Here is an 18,992-nt window from a genome sequence, read left to right on the forward strand (position 1 = left end):
ATTGTTTCATGTGGGAGGGACTAACGAGCTGTGGGAAGTTGCCTTATAAATCCTGCATTCCCTCTATGCTGTTTGCCTCTTGTCTATCCATGATCATGTTCATCAGGGCATGAAACAGAATACATATTTTTTGTTTATGCAACATTAAACAGAAAGCATTTATTATTGGACCAGTTACACCTCTCCCTGTTTGAATACATTGTCCTTCGTTTGGTGCCTAATGAACATGACTCATCGATGCATGCAGGTACTACCTGTGTCTACAGCTGAGGGACGACATGCTGTCCTGGCGTCTGCCCTGCTCCTTCGGGACCTACGCCCTGCTAGGTTCTTACACGGTGCAGGCGGAGCTGGGTGACTATGAGCCAGAGGAACACGGGCCAGACTACATCAGTGACTTCCGTTTCGCCCCCAACCAGACGAGGGAGCTAGAGGAGAGGGTGATGGAGCTTCACCGCAACTACAGGTCAGGGCCTGACCGGCCACGTGCCAGCTCATCATTGTAAATAAAAAGCCTCCGGCACAGGTCTACGCTGTCGGCATAGATTCAAATACAATTAAAATGGTAATTACCTAACAATTGCATAGTAGACACGTTGGTTTCATTGACACAAGCATCAGTATGTACCAGGGACGGACTGGGACTGGAATTAGCTAAATTATTATGGTTTTGAGCAAATCCCACAATTTCCACAGGCCCACTGGGCTAAAAATGGACAAGCCCATCTGGCATTTGCCCAAACCCCCCTATGGCCAGTCCGCCCCTGATATGTACCATTTGGTACTAGGTCGTTACCAATTGTGTTGAATTCTCAATACATGAATGTATATGGATAGTAGATAGACAATTAAATTAGTTACACACAAATGCAAACATTCAAAACATGCAGAAGTCTAACATTAATCAGAGCCTGAGCAGACCTCGACATTTTTGTGCCACAACCATACATCAACCACTAATTCCAATGACAAACCTGCGTACTATAACCCAAACAGACCCATTGTTCTCTTTATTCAAAGTGCTGTAAGTTGCGGTGTCGTAATAGTCCAATGACAGCTTCTGTGTTCTCCCTTAGGGGAATGAGTCCAGCGGAGGCAGAGGTGAACTTTCTTGAAAATGCCAAGAAGCTTTCCATGTATGGTGTAGACCTGCATCATGCCAAGGTACAGTATGGAAAGATTTACAAATTGTGTTTGTTTGTGGTGTGGTGTTGTTGTGTGTGCGTGCGTGTGTGTGTGTGTACTGCTACATTATAGACAACAATGTAACTAAGAATGTAAGGCTGCAAATATGGTTTAGACTAATCAGCAAGGAAAACATTTTAAAAGAATAGTCACAAGATGTCAACTTGATAGCCTGTTCGCATCTAGCGCTTGTTACTTCATGTTACTTCATCTTATCTATCTGGATTGGATCCGTATGATAGTGACACACACACTTCTTCGCCATCCCTGACCTTCCCTCCCTCCCGTTGCACCCTTTGTCTCTGACAGGATTCAGAGGGCATTGACATCATGCTTGGCGTCAGCGCCAACGGACTACTCATCTACCGTGACCGTCTGAGGATCAACCGCTTCGCCTGGCCGAAGATCCTCAAAATCTCTTACAAGAGGAGCAACTTCTACATCAAAATACGCCCCGGGGAGGTAGACAGACCATATTATGTTATCTTGTAGCCTACATTATGCATCTTGTTTGACATGACTTCACTTCACACGAAGTCTACACTAACTCTGCAAAACAGGCAAAACAGTTCATTGCAGCCAACTGTATAACTGTGACAACTCAGTTAAGTGCCACAAAGCATGACATGGTTAAAAAGGTCAACCATTATATCAACCTTTACAGTTGTTTCATGCTTTCACAATAGTTAGGATTTCGAGCATGGCTGCTGTGACCTGATGTGCCAGTTGTCCTATGCTAGCTTAATGCTACAGTAGGTGTTATTTAACAGATTCTATTGAAGTGTCACTTTTGAATCTTATCTGGGGACTCAGTGAGCCATGGAATAATTGGGCATGATTTGTTTCAATGTGGGCTATTTATAGCGGTCAAGTTACTATTCTTAAAGATTAGGGAGATGTGGGATGTTTTGTGGTCTTGGAAGTGGGAACGGTCTTCTTCTTCTGTTGCCGAGCACTGGGACTTCAAAGCATGGTGGGCTGCGTGTAAGGATATGCTTTCATCAGGGATTTTGCTCTCTAGAAGTGTTAGTGTCTCATTTTGCTTGCTCTGGTTTTCTCCTCCTAAAGTGATTATCTACCGATGGTTTTCCTCTCTGTTCTGCTTTCTGCGGGCCTATGTATCTACAGAATGTTAGGACTCTATTCAATCTGTATCGCATTTTTTTTTAAATGTAAAGGTAAATTCCGATTGAGCCTACATATGCAGCGTTTCTGTGTATTCTCAGTTAACAAGGGAACATTGGCCTTAAATTTAAATTACGCTGTAACGCTGTAACTTCCGTGATACGAGTTGAATAGAGACCCTAATCTGACACTGATATCTTCATTCAGGGATTGTGTAAGATCTTTTCTTCCAACTATCTACTTCAAAAGCACTAAAACCCACAGTGTAATTGGGCCCAGTTTTCAGTACTGCTGTGTAGTGTTTGAATGACACACTCTTACTGCTTAGAGAATAGAGTACAATATACAGGGTGCAATTTCCTTGTTTTTTTATCAAGGGTCGTGAGATGGTTCCACGCACGCACGCACACACATACACACACACACACACACACACACACACACACACACACAGGCGCGCGCACACACACGCACACACACACACACACACACACACACACACACACACACACACACACACACACACACACACACACACACACACACACACACACACACACACACACACGTGCTCCTTCACTCCCTCGGTTCACTCCTCCTTTTATCCCCCACTCCTCCCCCATCTCTCACTCCTCCCCTCCATCCTCAGTATGAACAGTTTGAGAGCACCATCGGCTTCAAGCTGCCCAACCACCGGGCTTCCAAACGCCTGTGGAAGGTCTGCATTGAACACCACACCTTCTTCAGGTAGGCAACTGCCCCTCACTGGTGACAAATGCACGTACCCGCACCCACACAAACATACTCAGCTTAAGACACTAAGCATCACACAGCTCATGCTACATTGCACAGCAACAAGCAAATCAAATCAAATTGTATTTGTCACATGCGCCAAATACAACAGGTGTAGTAGACCTTACTGTGAAATGCTTACTTACAAGCCCTTAACCAACAATGCAGTTAAAGAAATATAGTTAAGAAAATATTTATTAAATCAACTAAAGTAAAAAATGTAATAAAAAATAACACAATAAAATAGCAATAACGAGGCTATATTCAGGGTCTATGTGCGGGTGTACAGGTTAATCAAGGTAATTTATGAATTGTTCAGCAGTCTTATGGTTTGGGGGTAGAAGCTGTAAAGGAGCCTTTTGGACCTAGACTTGGCGCTCCGGTACCACTTGCCGTGCGGTAGCAGACAGAATAGTTTATGACTTGGGTGACAGGAGTCTTTGACAGTTTTTTGGGCCTTCCTTACACAGTTTGGTTGAGCTTTTAGAAATGGCAAAGAAAAAGACTGCAACGTTAAGTGTAATTTCTTAATTGCCAGCCACTTTTACCTCTGTCAAATTTATGCTCCAGATAGTATGACACTCTCTTTCACACTAGAAATGCCGGGCCTCGATACTCTAAGCCAATGACGCGTTTTCTTGACATCAACATTCTAACAGTCTGATAAATACATGTAATATATGCTATTGCAAAAATAATCATTTGGTTGTGTTCATGAAGGTCTTAGGTAACATTAGAATACGAAAGAAAATGTACTTCAAAGAACACAATATCATTTTTATTAGATACAGTGCCTTGCGAAAGTATTCGGCCCTCTTGAACTTTACGACCTTTTGCCACATTTCAGGCTTCAAACATAAAGATATAAAACTGTATTTTTTTGTGAAGAATCAACAACAAGTGGGACACACTCATGAAGTGGAACGACATTTATTGGATATTTCAAACTTTTTTAACAAATCAAAAACTGAAAAATTGGGCGTGCAAAATTATTCAGCCCCCTTAAGTTAATACTTTGTAGCGCCACCTTTTGCTGCGATTACAGCTTTAAGTCGCTTGGGGTATGTCTCTATCAGTTTTGCACATCGAGAGACTGAACTTTTTTCCCATTCCTCCTTGCAAAACAGCTCGAGCTCAGTGAGGTTGGATGGAGAGCATTTGTGAACAGCAGTTTTCAGTTCTTTCCACAGATTCTCGATTGGATTCAGGTCTGGACTTTGACTTGGCCATTCTAACACCTGGATATGTTTATTTTTTAGATTTTGCTTTATGTTTTGGATCATTGTCTTGTTGGAAGACAAATCTCCGTCCCAGTCTCAGGTCTTTTGCAGACTCCATCAGGTTTTCTTCCAGAATGGTCCTGTATTTGGCTCCATCCATCTTCCCATAAATTTTAACCATCTTCCCTGTCCCTGCTGAAGAAAAGCAGGCCCAAACCATGATGCTGCCACCACCATGTTTGACAGTGGGGATGGTGTGTTCAGGGTGATGAGCTGTGTTGCTTTTACGCCAAACATAACGTTTTGCATTGTTGCCAAAAAGTTCAATTTTGGTTTCATCTGACCAGAGCACCTTCTTCCACATGTTTGGTGTGTCTCCCAGGTGGCTTGTGGCAAACTTTAAACAACACTTTTTATGGATATCTTTAAGAAATGGCTTTCTTCTTGCCACTCTTCCATAAAGGCCAGATTTGTGCAATATACAACTGATTGTTGTCTTATGGACAGAGTCTCCCACCTCAGCTGTAGATCTCTGCAGTTCATCCAGAGTGATCATGGGCCTCTTGGCTGCATCTCTGATCAGTCTTCTCCTTGTATGAGCTGAAAGTTTAGAGGGACGGCCAGGTCTTGGTAGATTTGCAGTGGTCTGATACTCCTTCCATTTCAATATTATCGCTTGCACAGTGCTCCTTGGGATGGGCACATCGTGCACCACTCCCTAGCATTCTTCTTGCCAATGTCCAGTCTCTTGACAACAAGGTTGATGAAATCCGAGCAAGGGTAGCATTCCAGAGGGACATCAGAGACTGTAACGTTCTTTGCTTCACGGAAACATGGCTAACTGGAGAGACGCAATCCGAAGCGGTGCAGCCAGCGGGTTTCTCCACGCATCGCGCCGACAGAAACAAACATCTTTCTGGTAAGAAGACGGGCGGGGGCGTATGTCTTATGGCCAACGTGACATGGTGTGATGAAAGAAACATACAGGTACTCAAATCCTTCTGTTCACCTGATTTAGAATTCCTCACAATCAAATGTAGACCGCATTATCTACCAAGAGAATTCTCTTCGATTATAATCACAGCCGTATATATCCCCCAAGCAGACACATCGATGGCTCTGAACGAACTTTATTTAACTCTCTGCAAACTGGAAACGATTTATCCGGAGGCTGCATTCATTGTAGCTGGGGATTTTAACAAGGCTAATCTGAAAACAAGACTCCCTAAATTTTATCAGCATATCGATTGCGCAACCAGGGGTGGAAAGACCCTAGATCATTGTTACTCTAACTTCCGCGACGCATATAAGGCCCTGCCCCGCCCCCTTTCGGAAAAGCTGACCACGACTCCATTTTGTTGATCCCTGCCTACAGACAGAAACTAAAACAAGAAGCTCCCACGCTGAGGTCTGTCCAACGCTGGTCCGACCAAGCTGACTCCACACTCCAAGACTGCTTCCATCACGTGGACTGGGAGATGTTTCGTATTGCGTCAGACAACAACATTGACGAATACGCTGATACGGTGTGCGAGTTCATTAGAACGTGTGTTGAAGATGTCGTTCCCATAGCAACGATTAAAACATTCCCTAACCAGAAACCGTGGATTGATGGCAGCATTCGTGTGAAACTGAAGGCACGAACCACTGCTTTTAATCAGGGCAAGGTGTCTGGTAACATGACTGAATACAAACAGTGCAGCTATTCCCTCCGCAAGGCTATCAAACAAGCTAAGCGCCAGTACAGAGACAAAGTAGAATCTCAATTCAACGGCTCAGACACAAGAGGTATGTGGCAGGGTCTACAGTCAATCACGGACTACAGGAAGAAACCCAGCCCAGTCACGGACCAGGATGTCTTGCTCCCAGGCAGACTAAATAACTTTTTTGCCCGCTTTGAGGACAATACAGTGCCACTGACACGGCCTGCAACGGAAACATGCGGTCTCTCCTTCACTGCAGCCGAAGTGAGTAAGACATTTAAACGTGTTAACCCTCGCAAGGCTGCAGGCCCAGACGGCATCCCCAGCCGCGCCCTCAGAGCATGCGCAGACCAGCTGGCCGGTGTGTTTACGGACATATTCAATCAATCCCTATACCAGTCTGCTGTTCCCACATGCTTCAAGAGGGCCACCATTGTTCCTGTTCCCAAGAAAGCTAAGGTAACTGAGCTAAACGACTACCGCCCGTAGCACTCACATCCGTCATCATGAAGTGCTTTGAGAGACTAGTCAAGGACCATATCACCTCCACCCTACCTGACACCCTTGACCCACTCCAATTTGCTTACCGCCCAAATAGGTCCACAGACGATGCAATCTCAACCACACTGCACACTGCCCTAACCCATCTGGACAAGAGGAATACCTATGTGAGAATGCTGTTCATCGACTACAGCTCGGCATTCAACACCATAGTACCCTCCAAGCTCGTCATCAAGCTCGAGACCCTGGGTCTCGACCCCGCCCTGTGCAACTGGGTACTGGACTTCCTGACGGGCCGCCCCCAGGTGGTGAGGGTAGGCAACAACATCTCCTCCCCGCTGATCCTCAACACTGGGGCCCCACAAGGGTGCGTTCTGAGCCCTCTCCTGTACTCCCTGTTCACCCACGACTGCGTGGCCACGCACGCCTCCAACTCAATCATCAAGTTTGCGGACGACACAACAGTGGTAGGCTTGATTACCAACAACGACGAGACGGCCTACAGGGAGGAGGTGAGGGCCCTCGGAGTGTGGTGTCAGGAAAATAACCTCACACTCAACGTCAACAAAACTAAGGAGACTTCAGGAAACAGCAGAGGGAACACCCCCATCCACATCGATGGAACAGTAGTGGAGAGGGTAGCAAGTTTTAAGTTCCTCGGCATACACATCACAGACAAACTGAATTGGTCCACTCACACAGACAGCATCGTGAGGAAGGCGCAGCAGCGCCTCTTCAACCTCAGGAGGCTGAAGAAATTCGGCTTGTCACCAAAAGCACTCACAAACTTCTACAGATGCACAATCGAGAGCATCCTGGCGGGCTGTATCACCGCCTGGTATGGCAACTGCACCGCCCTCAACCGTAAGGCTCTCCAGAGGGTAGTGAGGTCTGCACAACGCATCACCGGGGCAAACTACCTGCCCTCCAGGACACCTACACCACCCGATGCTACAGGAAGGCCATAAAGATCATCAAGGACATCAACCACCCGAGCCACTGCCTGTTCACCCCGCTGCCATCCAGAAGGCGAGGTCAGTACAGGTGCATCAAAGCTGGGACCGAGAGACTGAAAAACAGCTTCTATCTCAAGGCCATCAGACTGTTAAACAGCCACCACTAACATTGAGTGGCTACTGCCAACACACTGTCAATGACACTGACTCTACTCCAGCCACTTTAATCATGGGAATTGATGGGAAATGATGTAAATATATCACTAGCCACTTTAAACAATGCTATCTTATATAATGTTACTTACCCTACATTGTTCATCTCATATGCATACGTTGATACTGTACTCTATATCATCGACTGCATCCTTATGTAATACATGTATCACTAGCCACTTTAACTATGCCACTTGGTTTACATACTTATCTCATATGTATATACTGTACTCGATATCATCTACTGTATCTTGCCTATGCTGCTCTGTACCATCACTCATTCATATATCCTTATGTACATATTCTTTATCCCCTTACACTGTGTATGACAGTAGTTTTTTTTGGAATTGTTAGTTAGATTACTTGCTCGTTATTACTGCATTGTCGGAACTAGAAGCACAAGCATTTCGCTACACTCGCATTAACATCTGCTAACCATGTGTATGTGACAAATAAAATTTGATTTGATTTGATTTGATGTTTAAAGCTTGGGAAATCTTTTTCTATCCAAATCCGGCTTTAAACTTCTTCACAACAGTATCTCGGACCTGCCTGGTGTGTTCCTTGTTCTTCATGATGCTCTCTGCGCTTTTAACGGACCTCTGAGACTATCACAGTGCAGGTGCATTTATACGGAGACTTGATTACACACAGGTGGATTGTATTTATCATCATTAGTCATTTAGGTCAACATTGGATCATTCAGAGATCCTCACTGAACTTCTGGAGAGAGTTTGCTGCACTGAAAGTAAAGGGGCTGAATAATTTTGCACGCCCAATTTTTCAGTTTTTGATTTTTATTGATTTGAAATATCCAATAAATGTCATTCCACTTCATGATTGTGTCCCACTTGTTGTTGATTCTTCACAAAAAAATACAGTTTTATATCTTTATGTTTGAAGCCTGACATGTGGCAAAAGGTCGCAAAGTTCAAGGGGGCCGAATACTTTCGCAAGGCACTGTATGTAAAATGTAGGCTATATGTACAAACGGAAAACTCTCTAAACTCTCCATTAACTCTCTAGAGTCCTACATTTACACGTTTCAAGATTGTTTTGATTACGCGGACTAGGATATGTTCCGGTCAGCCTCAGAGAACAACATTGATCTATACACTGACTCAGTGAGTGAGTTTATAAGAAAGTGCATTGGAGATGTTGTACCCACTGTGACTATTTAAAGCTACCCTAACCAGAAACCGTGGATGAATGACGGCATTTGCGCCACCCCCCCTCTCCTTCTCCATGGCCGACGTGAGTAAAACATTAAACGGGTTAACCCTCGCAGGGCTGCTGGCCCAGATGGCATCCCTAGCCGCGTCCTCAGAGGATGCGCAGACCAGCTAGCTGTTGTGTTTACGGATATTCAATCGCTCCCTATCCCAATGTGCTGTCCCCACATGCTTCAAGATGGCCACCATTGTTCCTGTACTAGGGGTCGACCGATTCTGATTTTTCAACACCGATGCCGATTATTTGAGGCCTTTAAAAAAGCCGATACCGATTAATCGGCCAATTCTTTTATATTTATTTGTAATAATGACAATTACAACACTACTGAAGGAACACTTATTTTAACTTAATATAATACATCAATAAAAATCAATTTAGCCTCAAATAAAAAATGAAACATGTTCAATTTGGTTTAAATAATGCAAAAACAAAGTGTTGGAGAAGTAAAAGTGCAATATGTGCCATGTAAAAAGTTAACGTTTGAGTTCCTTGCTCAGAACATTAGAACATATGAAAGGTGGTGGTTCCTTTTAACATGAGACTTCAATATTCCAAGGTAAGAGGTTTTAGGTTGTAGTTAATACAGTATTTATAGGACTATTTCTCTCTATACCATTTGTATTTCATATACCTTTGACTATTGGATGTTCTTTTAGGCACTATAGTATTGCCAGTGTAACAGTATAGCTTCCTCTCCTCACCCCTACCTGGACTCGAATCAGGAACACATCGACAACAGCCAAACTCAAAGCAGCGTTACCCATCGCTCCACAAAAGCCGCGGCCCTTGCAGAGCAAATGGAATAACCACTCCAAGTCTCAGAGCGAGTGACGTTTGAAACGCTATTAGCGCGCACCACTCTAACTAGCTAGCCATTTCACATCGGTTACACCAGCCATTAGGCTGATAGGCTTGAAGTTATAAACAGCTCTGTGCTTGCGAAGAGCTGCTGGCAAAACGCACGAAAGTGCTGTTTGAATGAATGCTTACGAGCCTGCTGCTGCTTACCATCGCTCAGCCAAACTGCTCTATCAAATCATAGACTTAATTATAACATAACACACAGAAATACAAGCCTTTGGTCATTAATATGGTCGAATCCGGAAACTATAATTTCGAAAACAAAACGTTTATTATTTCAGTGAAATACGTAACCGTTCGGTATTTTATCTAACGGGTGGCATCCCTAAGTCTAAATATTCTTGTTACATTGCACAACCTTCAATGTTATGTCATAGTTACGTAAAATTCTGGCAAATTAGTTCGCAATGAGCAAGGCTGCCCAAACTGTTGCATATACCCTGAATCTGCATGCAGTGAACACATAAGAAGTGACACAATTTCACCTGGTTAATATTGCCTGCTAACCTGGATTTCTTTTAGCTAAATATGCAGGTTTAAAAATGTATACTTCTGTGTATTGATTTTAAGAAAGACATTGGTGTTTATGGTTAGGTACAGTCATCCAACGATTGTGCTTTTTTCGCAAATGCGCTTTTGTTAAATCATCCCCCAGCGCTGCATCGATTATATGCAACGCAGGACACGCTAGATAAACTAGTAATATCATCAACCATGTGTATAACTTGTGATTATGATTGATTGATTGTTTTTTTATAAGATAAGTTTTATGCTAGCTAGCAACTTACCTTGACTTCTACTGCATTCGTGTAACAGGCAGTCTCCTTGTGGAGTGCAACGAGAGGCAGGTGGTTATAGCGTTGGACTAGTTAACTGTAAGGTTGCAAGATTGGATCCCCCGAGCTGACAAGGTGAAAATCTGTCATTCTGCCCCTGAACAAGGCAGTTAACCCACCTTTCCTGGGCCGTCATTGAAAATAAGAATGTGTTCTTAACTGACTTGCCTAGTTTAAAAAAAGGTATAAAGAAAAGAAAAAGAAATCGGCAAAATTGGCACCCAAAAATACAGATTTCCGATTCTTATGAAAACTTGAAAGCGGCCCTAATTAATCGGCCATTCCGATTAATTGGTCGACCTCTATCCTGTACCCAAGAAGGCAAAGGTGACTGAACTAAATGACTACCGCCCCGTAGCACTCACTTCTGTCATCATGAAATGCTTTGAGAGACTAGACGAGGATATCACCTCCATCTTACCGGCCACCCTAGAACCACTTCAGTTTGCATACCGCCCCAACAGGTCCACAGACGATACAATCGCCATCACACTGCACACTGCCCTATCCCATCTGGACAAGAGGAATACCTATGTAAGAATGCTGTTCATTGACTACTGCTCAGCATTCAACACCATAGTACCCTCCAAGCTCATCACCAAGCTGGAGGCCCTGTGTCTCAACCCCGCCCTGTGCAATTGGGTCCTGGACTTTCTGATGGGCGCCCCCAGGTGGTGAAGGTAGGAAACAACATCTCCACTTCGCTGACCCTCAACACTGGGGCCCCACAAGGGTGCATGCTCAGCCCCCTCCTGTACTCTCTCTACACCCACGACTGCGGGGCTATGCACGCCTCCAACTCTATCATCAAGTTTGCAGACGACACGACAGTAGTGGGTTTGATTACCAACAACGACGAGAGGGCACTCGGCGTATGGTGAGGGCACTCGGCGTGTGGTGTCAGGAAAACAATCTCTCACTCAACGTTCCTTTGTGTACACATCACAGACAAACTGAAATGGTCCACCCACACAGACAGTGTGGTGAAGAAGACGCAGCAGCGCCTCTTCAACCTCAGGAGGCGGAAGAAATTTGGCTTGTCACCTAAAACCCTGACAAACTTTTACAGATGCACAATCGAGAGCATCCTGTACAGAGGGGTACAGAGATGAAGTAGTCATCATGTTAAACACTATTATTGAGTCCAAGCAACTTATTATGTGACTTTTTAAGCACATTTTCACTCCTGAACTAATTTAGGCTTGCCATAACAAAGAGGTTGAATACTTATTGACTCAAAAGATTTCAGCTTTAAATTTTTTATAAATTTGTAAACATTTCTCAAAACATAATTCCACTTAGACATTATGGGGTATTGTATGTAGCCCAGTGACAAACAATCTCAATTTAATCCATTCTAAGTTCAGCCTGTAACACAACAAACTGTGGAAAAAGTCAAAGAGTGTGAATACTTTCTGTTTCATGAGCTGAAATAAAATATCTCCTTGTGCACAAAAATAATATTTCTCTACAATTTTGTACACAAATTAGTTTATATCCCTGTTAGTGAAGATTTCTCTTTTGGCAAGATAATCCATCCACCTGACAGGTGTGGCATATCAAGATGCTGATTAAACAGCATGATCATTACACAGGTGCACCTTCTGCTTGGGACAATGAAAGGCCACTCTAAAATATGTAGTTTGTCACACAACACAATGCCACAGATGTCTCAAGTTTTGAGGGAGCGTGCAATTGGCATATTGACTGCAGGTATGTCGACCACAGCTGTTGCCAGAGAATTGAATATTAATTTCTCTACCATAAGCCGCCGCCAACATCGTTTTAGAGAATTTGACAGTATTTCCAACCAGCCTCACAACCTCAGACCATGTGTACCCACACCAGCCCAGGACCTGCAGAATCGTCTGAGACCAGCCACCCGGACAGCTGATGAAACTGGGGGTTTGTACACCCAAAACATTTCTGCACAAACGGTCAGAAACCGTCTCAGGGAAGCTCATCTGTGTGCTCGTCGTCCTCACCAGGGTCTTGACCTGACTGCAGTTCGGCATCGTAACAGACTTCAGTGAGCAAATGCAGACCTTCGATGGCCATTGGCATCCTGGAGAAGTGTGCTATTCACTAATGAATCCCGGTTTCAACTGTACCTGGCAGATGGCAGCGGTTTGCTGATGTCAATGTTGTGAACAGAGTGCCCCATGGTGGCAGTGGGGTTATGGTATGGGCAGGCATAAGATACAGACTTCAAACACAATTGCATTTTATCAATGGCAATTCGAATGCACAGGGATACCGTGATGAGATTCTAAGGCCCTTGGCCTACATTCTCACCAAACATGTCACCCATTGAGCACGTTTGGGATGCTCTGGATTGATGTGTACGACAGCGTGTTCCAGTTCCTGCCAATATCCAGCAACTTCACACAACTGTTGATGAGGAGTGGGACAACATTCCAGAGGACACAATCAACAGCCTGATCAACTCTTATGTTCATTATTCTTGTATATTTAACCTTTAGGCAAGTCAGTTAAGAACACATTCTTATTTACAATGACAGCCTAGGAAGTGTGGGTTAACTGCCTTGTCAGGGGCAGAACGATTTTTACTTTGTCAGCTTGGGGATTTGATCCACCAACCTTTCGGTTACTAGCCCAACTAGCTCTAACCACTGGGCTACCTGCCACCCCAAGGAAATGTGTCACGCTGCATGATGCAAATGGTGGTCACACCAAATATTGACTGGTTTTCTGATCCACGCCCCTACTTTTTTTTAAAGGTATCTGACCAACAGATACATATTTTATCTGTGTTCCCAGTCATGTGAAATCCATAGATTAGGACCTAATGAATTTATTTAAATGAACTGATTTCCTTATATGAACTGTAACTCAGTAACATTTTAGAAATTGTTGCATGTTGCATTTATATTTTTCTTCAGTGTATATACATACAATATATACTGTGTATATATATATATATATAACTAAAGACAGACTTGTACATAAATAAAACTGCTTTTAACACAAATTCTGTTTGCGATATTAAGATTCTAGCAATGACAGTGTGTTATATAGACTTATTTTGAAAAGTCAAGGACGGAAGGAATATGACTTTAAAAATGGCAGAGTAATTAAACATGTAAATTCAAAATGACGATCTCGTGTTAATGTTTAATATAAAATATAAACATTATAGTGTCCATCTCTTTAAACCTTCATACTAAAACTGAGTCTCTCTATAGGTTGGTGTCTCCAGAGCCCCCTCCCAAGGGCTTCCTGGTGATTGGCTCCAAATTCCGCTACAGTGGGCGGACCCAGGCCCAGTCGCGTCAGGCCAGTGTGCTGATCGACCGGCCAGCTCCACAGTTTGACCGTTCGGTTAGCAAGAGGTACCTGCTGCCCCGCAGTGTGGACGGAGGTAAGGACCGAACTATTACTGTACTATAACATCATGAATTTGTACAACATACTCACCACTTAGAATATGGGCTAACTCTGTAATTTTTTTCTTTATGCCTCTTTGTCAAGTAGGTTCTTGTTTATTCATTGTTATTTCAAATTTTCATCAGTACACTCTTAGAAAAAAGGATCCAAAAGGGTTCTTCGGCTGTCCCCATAGGAGAACCTTTTTGGTTCCAGGTAGAACCCTTTTTGGGTTCCATGTAGAACCCTCTACATGGAACCCAAAGAGTTCTACCTGGAACCAAAAATGGTTCTTGAAAGAGTTCTCCTATGGGGACAGCCGAAAAAGCACCTTTTTTCTAAGAGTGTATATTGCAGTGGTAGGCAGATAGAATAGGTAGCATCTGATTGTACTGTGAATTATTTGGAACTTTAAACAGGCTTTGTACTATTTGAGAACAACTGTTGTATTATTGAATGTCCATAGGACATTGTTATACATAGGCCGGGAATCAAGCCTAGGCGCGTTATTGAAAAGAACATTGCACTTCTAGGTCATTTACAATTGAGCCAACATCTGAAGGGTTTTACATAAATGCATTCTCTGCGAACGTCTGTGAAATGACCTTTAAAAAGTTCATTGTCTGCAGCTCAGTGTGCAGAGCTGCAACACACCCATAGCCGTGGGAAGTATACAGTCGTGGCCAAAAGTTTTGAGAATGACACAAATGTTAATTTCCACAAAGTTTGCTGCTTCAGTGTCTTTAGATATTTTTGTCAGATGTTACTATGGAATATTGAAGTATAATTACAAGCATTTCATATGGCTCAAAGGCTTTTATTGACAATTACATGAAGTTGATGCAAAGAGTCAATATTTGCAGTGTTGACCCTTCTTTTTCAAGAACTCTACAATCTGCCCTGGCATGCTGTCAATTAACTTCTGGGCCACTTCCTGACTGATGGCAGCCCATTCTTGCATAATCAATGCTTGGAGTTTGGCAGAATTTCGGACTTAGAATATGTGGACAACTACAAATACCTAGGTGTCTGGTTAGACTGTAAACTCTCTTTCCAAACTCACATTAAGCATCTCCAATCCAAAATTAAATCTAGAATCGGCTTCCGATTTAGCAACAAATCCTGCTTCACTTATGCTGCTAAACATACCCTCGTAAAACTGACTATCCTACCGATCCTTGACTTCAATGGTGTCATTTACAAAATAGCCTCCAACAATCTACTCAGCAAATTGGATGTAGTCTATCACAGTGCCATCCGTTTTGTCACCAAAGCCCCAAATACTACCTACCACTGCGACCTATATGCTATCGTTGGCTGGCCCTCGCTTCATATTAATCACCAAACCCACTGGCTCCAGGTCATCTATAAGTCTTTTCTAGGTAAAGCCCTGCCTTATCTCAGCTCACTGGTCACAATAGCAGCACCCACCTGTAGCACACCCTCCAGCAGGTATATTTCACTGGTCATCCCCAAAGCCAACTCCTCCTTTGGCTGCCTTTCCTTCCAGTTCTCTGCTGCCAATGACTGGAACGAATTGCAAAAATCACTGAAGCTGGAGACATATCTCCCTCACTAATTTTATGCATCAGCTGTCAGAGCAGCTTACCGACCATTGCACCTGTACATAGCCCATCTGTAAATAGTACACACAACTACCTCAGTTATTTATACAGTTTATTTGCTATTTTGCACCCCAGTATCCCTACATGCACATCATCATCTGCACAACTATCACTCCAGTGTTAATGCTACATTGTAATTATTTAGCCTCTATGGCCTATTTATTGCCTTACCTCCCTAATCTTACTACATTTGCACACACTGTACATAGATTTTTCTATTGTGTTATTGACTGTACATTTGTTTATCCCATGTGTAACTCTGTGTTGTTGTTTTTGTCGCACTCTTTGCTTTATCTTGGCCAGGTCACAGTTGTAAATGAGAACTTGTTCTCAAATGGCCTACCGTGTTAAATATTTCTACTTTTTTAAAGTAGGGGTGCTGAGGTTGCTGCAGCACCCCCTGAAAAATCAGGAAATAAAAAATATATATTCACAAACGTAGTGCACTGGGCCTTTATTAGCGAACCAATGTAGTGCATGCATCCCCCGCCAAACATCTTACCATGGCTATGAAAGCACCTTTGAATGACTCCTGGCCATAATCTATGTTCTGACTCCTGAATCAGTTTACGCTGCCTCAACTGTAAGGCGATAAATACTTACCTGTAAAATGGATGTCAATGTAAACAAATTGTAATCTCGATCAATCATAATTTACCGTACAGACAATGTTGACCTTTCTCTTGCTTTCTGTGAGCCAGGGCTGACTAGCTTTTCTCTCTTTTCTCCGCCATCCTTTGTGTGCCCTACCCCCATCCCCTGCCCAGCCTCAGCCCTGGGAGACAGCATGGACCAGCTGTCCCAGCGCAGCTCCAGTGATCACACCCAGTTCCTGTCCAGAGAAGACCTGGAACAAGAGGGCAGTCTGGACCTAGACCAGGATCAGGATTACCAGGAACAAGACCAGGAGTACCAGGATCAGGACGAGGAGACTGATGGTTTTGCCGCGTCCGCCAAGACCATGGAGCTGAAGGTACAAGGCGAGGCAAGGGTGGCGGACCCTATATTCATAGTAGATGATGGCTCCCTTTTTCCTTGAGTCCTCTCCATCATAAAGGATCACTGGTGAAAGACAGGTGAAAGGATAAAGGATCATTTTCTGCCATTTTGTAAGTAATTATTTAGACAAATTCACGGTGTATTAAAGTAGTCAAACGTTTCGTACTATTTGGTCCCATATTCCTTGCACTCAATGACTACATCAAGCTCGTGACTCAACAAACTTGTTGGACGTATTTGCAGTTTGTTTTGGTTGTGTTTCAGATTATATTTTGCCCAATAGAAACTGAATGGTGAATAATATATTGTGTAACTTTGGAGTCACTTGTATTGTAAGTAAGAATAGAAGATGTTTCTGAACACTTCTTTGTTAATGTGGACGCTACCATGATAATGGATGAACCGTGAATGATTGAGAAAGTTACAGAGGCACAAAGATCATATACCCCCCCAAAATGCTAACCTTCTCTGTTATTGGTAATGGTGAGAGATTAGCATGTTTTGTTGTAGCCTCTGTAACCTTCTCACTCACTCATCATGATTCATTCATAACCCAAAGCACAACCAAAACAAACTGCAAATGTAGTTGTAGTCATTGCATGCTAGGAATATGCAACCAAATACTACACGTTTGACGTATTTAATACACTATACGTGAATTTGTCAAAATACTTAAGACTTCTTCAAATGGGGGGACTAGATACATAGGCCTTGTCCGAATACCCTTGAGTTCTAAATGGTAGGCTTTTTGAGTATGCGAAAATAGTTTTTACGTTTTATAGAATGTGAAAATTCAGCCTTTCATCTAGTATAAATCGCCTCACAAAGGAAGATAATTGTATTTTCATACCCACGTGTGTTTGACAACAGCTGATAATCATAATAGGGAACTCACTCTACAAAAATGAACAAATTGCAGGGAACAAGTGTGATTGCGCATTAGATGACATCTTCTCAGTATGGATGAGCAATAGGTTGATATTTATTGCTTACTGCTTACGTTTTTACTAAACAGTCTGTTCTAAGTAGTATGCAGTACTATTAGTACATAGTATGTAGTTGAAGTAAGTAGAAGGCAAGACAGATTTCAGACACGGCCATTAGGTGCTTTCATTTCTAAGTGGTAAAACAGATAATGAAAATACCCTCAAGTACTGTCGCCTCTTATGAAATATTCAATCTCAAATCGAAAATGCTTGAATATAAAGCAGGGGTGGGCAAATGTTTTGGCTCAAGGACCACATCAGGATTTTGAAATTCAACGGAGGGCCTCACACATTTTGTTATTACCGATTTGTTCGTCAACAACACGGGACGTAGTTTGCCCACCCCTGGTTTAGAGCCAATGTGGTTCACTGTCCAAATTCACATGACAGTGAGTGAAAGTCTATCTTTCTACCTAAAGTGGATGTATTGTTAGATCCCCCTTTTTATTATGGCTGAATTGGACGCCTCTTCTCCAGAGCTAAACAACCGAATCACATTCTGTGCATGTGTTACAGACGCTGTGAGATATGCGAGCTGAATTTAGTGAATTATTAGCCAATTTCACAAGTTGATTGCTTGGTTGTATTGATTTTTCCACATAAAATATATGGCATTAACATGTATCCAAAAATGATAAAAACTAAATGAATCCTGAACACTAACTCCCAATTTCACATGCACACACACACACACACACACACACACACACACACACACACACACACATAGGAGGGGGAAGCAGCAATGGAGGGAGCAGCAGATGCATAAAACAAATATTAAAGTAGAGAATCACGCACATGCTCAGAAGTTTTGATTGTTAAGCTGTCGGGAAGAGGCGTCCAATGTTTTTGACCACACAGCCACTCCGTTTTATTATTTTAACTCTATTAATATGATTTAAAACAAAAGAACCTGCTAAAACAAGACCCTTGGTTAGTAAGTTAAATTCAGGTTTGTTAGAATTGTGGTTATTTATCAAATGTACGTACCTAACTAGTTTTTCTAAATTATATGCATAAGATACAGAGAAGAACGATGAATTTTACTCATATTCCTCCCCTTGTAGTTCCAGTTCCATCAATGTCTAAATATGTGCTTTTTGAAATATCAGAATACCTAACCTGCAGCGCAGTGAGAAAATCCATCATGTGAGCCCCTGACTTACACTCATCCCTCTCTCCTGCATTCACTTTAGTCTAATCCATATTCCCTCTGTCCTCGGCTCCTCTTCTCTTCCCTCCCTTCTGCTCCTCTGCGTGGAACTCAGGCCCTTCTCTGTGCTCTGTTTCCTTAATCTCCTCTTCAAATCTAACATGCTGTCTTTCCCCCTCGCCCTGTTGCACCCTTCACTCTCCTAAAATTCCTTTTC

The 18,992-nt window shown here is 42.9% G+C and overlaps 1 protein-coding gene across 1 annotated transcript in view; it reads left to right on the plus strand.

The window, feature by feature from the left end:
• Positions 1-18,992, plus strand: part of si:dkey-178k16.1 (band 4.1-like protein 1) — a 102,595-nt gene that overhangs the window by 60,350 nt on the left and 23,253 nt on the right. The window contains exons 7-12 of the mRNA XM_042299921.1: positions 248-466; positions 1,077-1,164; positions 1,495-1,647; positions 2,960-3,057; positions 13,832-14,007; positions 16,405-16,610. Coding sequence (XP_042155855.1) covers positions 248-466; positions 1,077-1,164; positions 1,495-1,647; positions 2,960-3,057; positions 13,832-14,007; positions 16,405-16,610 — 940 coding nt within the window. The remainder of the gene's footprint in view (positions 1-247; positions 467-1,076; positions 1,165-1,494; positions 1,648-2,959; positions 3,058-13,831; positions 14,008-16,404; positions 16,611-18,992) is intronic.

The sequence above is a fragment of the Oncorhynchus tshawytscha genome, linkage group LG16, assembly GCF_018296145.1.
Source record: "Oncorhynchus tshawytscha isolate Ot180627B linkage group LG16, Otsh_v2.0, whole genome shotgun sequence".
NCBI lineage: Eukaryota > Metazoa > Chordata > Actinopteri > Salmoniformes > Salmonidae > Oncorhynchus > Oncorhynchus tshawytscha.